Here is a 7,654-nt window from a genome sequence, read left to right as displayed (position 1 = left end):
TAATTTATTTTTAACATAATATTATAAAACCTTTTCAAACATAATTATTCACTTTTAGCGTTCCTTTTTACTTTATCAGAGATTTTATAATAAAAAAATTAACTACTATTTAAGAATTGCCGCATCATTCTCATTTTGGCTGTATAATATTCCTTATTGTAATAAATTGACTGCATCTCAATGGTGCGATTGCGGTCAATTACCTGCCTTGTCGTGCATAAAAAATGTATGCGTAATATAACATCAAAAACCTACCCATGTACAACTCTGTACCAGAGATGTTATGGATATCCGTAACCGTAACCGAAACTTTCGGATATTCGAAATAAAAAAATATCCGAAACCGTAACCGATTCAAAAGTTTCAGATAGTTTCGAATGTAGTTGAAATTGTTTTTTGTAAAGGCATAACAGCCTGATTTACCTTTATAATGACATCTAGTATCAATTTTTATTTTTTTATTACTTTTTATTCGATGTAATGTGCGGCCATGAATGAACCGTGTTGGACAACTATTGCAAATTGCATTCTAAAGCCCAGATATCCGTAACTGTAACCGAAACTTTCGGATATCCGAAATAAAAAAATATCCGTAACCGTAACCGAAACCGGTATAATATTATTCCTATATCCGAAACTACATATCCATAACATCCCTACTCTGTACAACCAGTGCAACTCGGTACCATAATGGCCGTTCACCTCACCTTTAAAATTGACTGTCTTGATCGTGACGGAACAACGTATTGACTTTGGATTCAGTTAGTTCATTTCGTCTATTCAGGCTACTGTTTTACATTTACATTTACATTAAATTTAGTATACATATAAAAGCCGTAGCATATAAAATACAATCAAATACAGTTTTAATGGTTCTGATTTATCTACCAGCACTTCAGTAGTCGTGTTTGGGCAGACACTCGTGTAGCACATAGCATTAAAACGGAAGATGGCAGTACAATTTAAGTTTCTTGTAGTTTTAGTCTTGGTTTTCTACACCAATTCAGCATCATGCGACGAAAGCCGTGAGTATATAAAATATTTAGTATTCAATTGCATTGTTTTTATAACTCGGGCATTAGGGAAATAGGTAGGAGGTATTTATGTATTTAGGAAATATTTTTATTCAATTTTCATTGTTTTTTACAACTCTGAGATTGAGCAGGTAAAATAAGTAGGTATTCTTTAAAATAAAGGCCTATTCAGACCTAAGCGGTATTCGCTACCGTCTGCGGCAGAGAAAACCCAGTGGGTATGCGGTAATAATACTGTTCAGACCTAAGCGGTATTCGCTACCGTCTACCTATGTACCTCTACCCACAGCGGCAGCGAATATCGCTCAGGTCGCTCTAGCCGCGATACTTGATACTAAGGGTTCAGCCAAACTAACGCGATCACACGCGATCAGCAGGCGTGCAGCGATGGCGATCAATGCATTCAAGTCTGGTCGCCATCGCTGCACGCCGGCTGATCGCGTGTGATCGCGTTGGTTTAGCCGAACCTTTAATACCTGAGCGAAACCCGCGCGGTATGTACCTCTACCCACAGCGGCAGCGAATATCGCTCAGGTTTGAATAGGCCTTAAAGTCGAAAATGCAATGTTTCAGCATGCGCAGACGGCGAAACTTTATCCAGCTGCGCACCAGTGGGATGTGACGCAGAATACTGTCCATTATCAGAATACGCTCCGCAAACATGTCCAGAACCCATAGAATGTTTACCGGGGTGTGTCTGCGGGTTTAACCGTCACCGTGATAGGATCACCGACGAATGTATTCTAACTGCAGATTGCCGTAAGTCTTTTCAAGCATACCACTTATTCTTTGCATTTGATTAGAGATAGTATATTGGTCTACTAATTTAATAAGAGGGCGGGACACATACTCATAGCTCGCAGAGCTGATGGCCTTTGGGGCAGAAAAGTTCTCGAGTGGCGACCACGGGCCAGAAGACGTAGTGTGGGCAGGCCCCCATTTAATGGACCGATGATCTAGTGGTCAGGCGGCGCAGGACCGGTCGTTATGGCAATCCTTGGGGGAGGCCTTTGTCCAGCAGTGGACGTCATTCGGCTGAAACGAATTTAATATTATGACGATGAATAAGTAAATGACGTAAGAATTCTTATTTTTACCCTAATACCATGGTGGTATCAGAGGTGGAAAACGCATCAGCTGCAGCCCACTCTAGACCTACTTAGTAGAAGTTAGTAGGTAACTGATTGTTACCTACAAATAAAGTTATGAATTCATATCGATATGTCTCGAATGCTCGTGAGGAAGTTGTACGGACTAGAATTAAGTATTCGGTACTATAATTACAAAAAAAAGTTTATTTACTTATATAATACGTAATTCACACAACCAGGATTGAGGAAATTACCCATGTTATTATGACGTCAGCAATTTGTTTAATATACCTATACAAAATAGGTAAGAAAGAAAGAAGTAGTAAGACAAATAAGTATTAGAAACCAATTCGTGAGCCTACTAAAAAGACCTCAACATACATTTTCAACATGAGAAATTTTACGGCTAGTAGAGATAAATCACCCCCCCTTCCATCACTGGGGAATCAGACGCAAGTTAGCGTACCATCCGTACATTGTCGACATTCCACCAGCTCGCACTAAGCGATTCGATAACTCTTTCATAATACGAACGTCTAACGGATTGGAATTCGCTGCCTTCTGCTGTCTTTACCGAACACTAAAATCCGGGCGTTTTCGAGGCGAGAGTGAATTGGCACCTACAGGGCAGAAATAAGTACCATCATCCTAGACTGCATCTTACTTAATATCAGGTGCGATTGCGGTCAAATACCTGCCTTGTTCTGCTTAAAAAAGACACTATACCTACAAATCGCTTAGGCTTAGGGTTCCACCAGATAATCAATTTTATTCTGTTCCAGCTCCGTTTCCTTGTGTAGGCCCAAATGAAAACTACGACGCGTGCCCACCTGTGTGCCCTGGGGAGACCTGTACTGACTTTTTGAACAATGCGACATGCCCAAAATATCATATCGGCATCGTGGTACCATGTAAGCCAGCGTGTAGGTGCGATAAAGGTTATTACCGGGATCCTACAGGTATATGCGTAAACAGTGCGGAATGTACTTTGTAAATGTATAAAATATGATTTGCAATAAAGATGACTGTTGTATTTTTATGTTATTTGTGAATTAAACAAAAGTTTACCTATTGAAAGAATATAATATTATATTATACGTTATTTTTATTTTTAATAAGTTTGAAACTAGTCGTTGTTCTATCTTATAATATTTTTTTAGTTTGGTGTTATTTTGCAACTGAAAATAATTTTAATCTTTTAAGAGTGGATTCGACCAAACAAGAGTAAATAATATTAATCTCGGAATAAATCGTCAGTTTTGACATAATATTTCCTATACTGAAACTATCAATATGCCAGTTACTCCAGGAGTTATTCTCGGATAAAAGTTTGGTCGAATCAGGCTTAAGTCGACTGCATAAAATAAAAATAAAATTGAGTTTAATTAGAGTAGCATTACAAAATTAATAAATAGTTTGCTTTGCACGTTTTAGAATACAGTGTCAGTTTTTAGAAGCAATACCTACCACACAAAATAAATAAGTACAGCATATCAGACTACCCATTGTTATAACAAATTCGCTCTTATTACAACCGCCTAAGAGCCCACAGGGTTTACCTTGACGTGCCGTTGTCTGTAGGTACTTTGTATCCTAATAATAATGATGTTTATTTACTAGTCACGATTTTCAAATTACTTCATATTGTTATTTGCTAGTGCACAATAAATAGAAGTGAAGTCCCTAGACCTCAAAAGAATGATTCAACTTGTTCATAAAAATATAATCACCAATGCTTAATTTATTATTCGTTTAACAATAAACGGCTATGTATGAATAATGTGAAGGTTTTGTTAATCAAATAAAATATTACCGAAACCAATTTAATAAACTTCATTTTACAGTATACATAAATAATACGAGTAGTGCAGTATTAACGTCTTTGGACTTACGACATTATGAGCAATAACCGTTCCTGATGCTGATCTACTGATATCTTCAGGCACAGCTTTCTCAGAAAATGCTTATCTACATCTTTTTACACTGTTCTGTCGTAACACAGGTGTTGTTATCATACGACACCCTCAGGAACCCTTCCTTGCAGTCACACAGTGGTACGCACGGCCCGTCTCTGCAGAAAGGTGAAGATTCCAGGTCGCTGCAATATTGTGGGCTGCAGCCTTCACGGCCGCATTTGTAAAATTCCTCGTTGGCGCCGCAGTTAGTATTGGGAGAAGGGTCTGGAAAAAGATAATTATTCTTTTGATTATCCTTATAAAGCCTGGTCCGTGAGTCCGTTATCCCGTTCGAAAATTAAAAGAAATGACTAAAGCCTGGTCCATGAGCACGTAGAATCCCGTCCAATGACCCCAAGCTGCCCATCCTTATCGCTCGCACGTAATTATGTTGCTGTCGCGCTCGCACACTCACTGCGGGTGCGCGTCGCACAGTCGCGACAGCAATATAATTACGCGCGAGCGATAAGGATGGGTAACTTGGGGTCATTGGACGGGATTTTACGTGCTCATGGACCAGGCTTTAGTCATTTCTTTTAATTTTTAATCTATCTATACTATCTATATATATAAAAGAAAGTCGTGTTAGTTACTTCGCTTATAACTCAAGAACGGCTGAACCGATTTAGCTGAAAATTGTCAGGGAGGTAGTTTAGAGCCAGGAGAAGGACATAGGATACTTTTTATCCCGTTATTTATTGCCATTAAGGCGGAACAAAGTTCGCCGGGTCAGCTAGTTAGTAATAAATTTGAAAGTGTAATAAGTAACACTAAGGCATCTTTATCATCATCATCATCATGACTGCCACTGCTGAATATAGGCCTCCCCCAATGATTTTCACAAAGGCTGGTTGGTGGCGGCCTGCATCCAGCGCCTTCCTGCTCCCTTTATGACGTCGTCGGTCCACCTTGTGGGTGGACGTCCTACCTTTCTGGTACGTAGCCTCCAGAACCTTGCTGCCCCATCGGCCGTCAGTTCTGCGTACCATGTGCTCTGTCCATCTAAGGCATCTTAGGTAGTACTCGTAGTAATAATTATGTAGTTTGTGAAAACGTGCGATCTTGCAAGATAATTAAGTAAGTAGTCCGATGTGATGTCAACTGTCATTAGGCTCGAATTACTCTATTCATACTTGAGCACAGATTCAGTCCTGTAGATTGGTTGAATTACTATACTCGTCAATCAGAAGCTTGAATTTATTTTGCAACTGGAAATCTTATTTAAGTTTCACAGGCCTGAAAATTACCTAACACCCGTATTCACAAACGATGCTTGCTTATGTGAAGCAGCAAATCGAACGCACAGCGTTGAATAGAGCTCTGTTGTGGTTTGTGTGTGACCCTGTTCGTCCACGAGCACTGTGAGACCTCATAGTAATATTTGTGAATACGGGCGTAAGTTACAGAAGTAGACTAGAGGTAGTTAGTATCAGTCCTGTTCATCTCCGCGAGTTTACAAGTTTACATAGAAAACAAAACAAGCGCGATGCACCTCACAGGATCACTAATCGACAAGGCCTCACATACGAGCGAGCATTGACTCACGCACGCGTATTCTTGTGTGTGATGGAAAAAAAACGGTGTACAAAATACTGTGCAGTATTTAACTGCCTAAATTATTATTATTATTCTGTGGTAGTATCTGTGTTCATAACTTTCTCCATTCCTCCTAAGACCATTACAAAGGTCAAATTCATTTCAACCAAATAACTTCCATTGCTGCTGGATCAAAATTTTCCACTACGACCGGTTCTACGCTGTCCGCAATCAAATGCTTCCCGCGACCTTCGCTAGATCGTTATAGTTATAGACTAAGAGCTAGTGAACGCCAGACCTACGTCATTTTATAAAAGCTGAAAGTTTGTCAGCGTATGCTCCCAATATAGGATATAATGTTGGTGAATTATGAAGTTTGGGTCGTGGTGGCTTTGGGAGCTACCCTAAAAAACTGTCTTTCAAGGAGTTGGAACAGTCAAAACTGTCTGGCTGTTGGGGAAAATACTTCTAATTATTGCCCCAATATTATACATAAAAATCAAATTTTTTATTATAACGTAAGTCTAACTTTTACGGTGGCTTTTTCTGTATATTCAAAAGACTGTAATTCTACTAACGTTATACCATTAATTACGTATTCTTACGAGTATATCTAGAATGTAGGTTTCCGCCCGCTGCTACGCCCGAGTGGATTTTTTTCTGTCACAGAAAAACTTTATCGCGCGCGTCCCTGTTTCAGAAACCGGGATAAAAACTATCCAATGTCCTTTCCCGGGACTCAAACTATCTCTAAGTATGCCTTTCATCAAATCGGTTCAGTGGTTTAGACGTGAAAGCAAGACAGACAGAGTTACTTTCGCATTTATAATATTACTAGCTTTCCGCCCGCGGCTTCGCCCGCGTGGAATTTTGTCTGTCACAGAAAAACTTTATCGCGCGCGTCCCTGTTTCAACAACCGAGATAAAAACTATCCTATGTTTCTTATCCTATGTGTCTTTCCCGGGACTCAAACTATCTCTATGCCAAATTTCATCAAAATCGGTTGCGAGGTTTAAGCGGGAAAGCGTAACAGACAGACAGACAGACAGAGTTACTTTCGCATTTATAATATTAGTTGGGATAGTATAAATCAGGCCTTACCACATTTCTCTACAGATACACAAGTCCCGTCTTTATTTTTCAGGTATCCACTAGGGCACATGCATCCTGGCTCACACTCTGTGCCTGTAGAGAACTCGCAACTCAGAAATTTGTTGATATCAGCACATTTCTCTGGCCCGCACCGAAAGTTGGCGCAATCGTTGTAAACCTCATCGTCTTTGCATTGGGGTGCTGCGGGGCAATTAAGACATTAAGTATTAAAGTTTGCTAGACAAAAAAACCTGTAACTTTAATCATAAAAACAATCAAAGCTCAAAGGGCAAATCGCAAAGATAGAATATGCCTTCCCACACAATCTTCGATGGTTTTAAGAGAATGCATTTTTATAATGTTTTAAACTTTCATGGTCACTATCATAATTATTATTACTGACGGGATTGTACCATGTACTTTAATTTTGAGTTTCCGATAGCAATCCCGTCAATAATAATAAGTCGAATGCATTTTTGTATGCAAATGTAAACTAAGATAAACTCGAAAATAGATTATAATTTAACGGTCAACACATACCTGCAAGAGATAGCTTCAGAAACGTTCCGGTAACAACCAGTAGCACTACAAACTTAGCCATGATGATCAAGCAGCTGAGGTCCGTATAGTGAACTACCTTGATGAGCTCTGTGTTTTATACGGAACGTGAACGTGACGGAACAATCAACGTAATAACATATTATCATATTCTTATCTATAAATAGTTATGCTTCTCATTAGTTCGTGTTCAAGATTGATGGTGAAAAAACCCGGGTTCGATCGCCGCACTAATTACACAGAACACAAACATTTTCATTAGTCTAGGGTTTTTCCATTCATAACATATTAGATGCTTGGTCTATTCTATTATATTTTATTGTACACTATGGCCTACAAAGTGTCATATTTCAAAGCTTATCAAACTTTTCTATGGACATTCATCAT

At 39.1% G+C, this 7,654-nt stretch overlaps 2 protein-coding genes across 2 annotated transcripts; one reads left to right on the top strand and one right to left on the bottom strand.

The window, feature by feature from the left end:
* Positions 1–602: 602 nt before the first annotated feature.
* LOC114351969 (inducible metalloproteinase inhibitor protein-like) lies at positions 603–3,227 on the top strand. The gene is made up of 3 exons (XM_028303348.1): positions 603–1,025; positions 1,608–1,793; positions 2,908–3,227. The coding sequence occupies exons 1-3, from the start codon at positions 950–952 to the stop codon at positions 3,117–3,119; spliced, it is 474 nt and encodes a 157-aa protein (XP_028159149.1). The 5' UTR covers positions 603–949; the 3' UTR covers positions 3,120–3,227.
* Positions 3,228–3,952: 725 nt separating this feature from the next.
* On the bottom strand, positions 3,953–7,372 carry LOC114351970 (mucin-5AC-like). Its single transcript, XM_028303349.1, has 3 exons — positions 7,250–7,372; positions 6,719–6,910; positions 3,953–4,305 (listed from the first exon to the last, which is right to left on the bottom strand). Exons 1-3 carry the CDS (start codon positions 7,308–7,310, stop codon positions 4,094–4,096), a joined length of 465 nt encoding a protein of 154 aa, XP_028159150.1. The 5' UTR covers positions 7,311–7,372; the 3' UTR covers positions 3,953–4,093.
* Positions 7,373–7,654: the final 282 nt, after the last annotated feature.

The sequence above is a fragment of the Ostrinia furnacalis genome, unplaced genomic scaffold (genome assembly GCF_004193835.3).
Source record: "Ostrinia furnacalis isolate ACB-3 unplaced genomic scaffold, ASM419383v2 OfSCF1232, whole genome shotgun sequence".
Classification (NCBI taxonomy): domain Eukaryota; kingdom Metazoa; phylum Arthropoda; class Insecta; order Lepidoptera; family Crambidae; genus Ostrinia; species Ostrinia furnacalis.
This window is presented reverse-complemented; position numbering and strand designations above follow the sequence as displayed.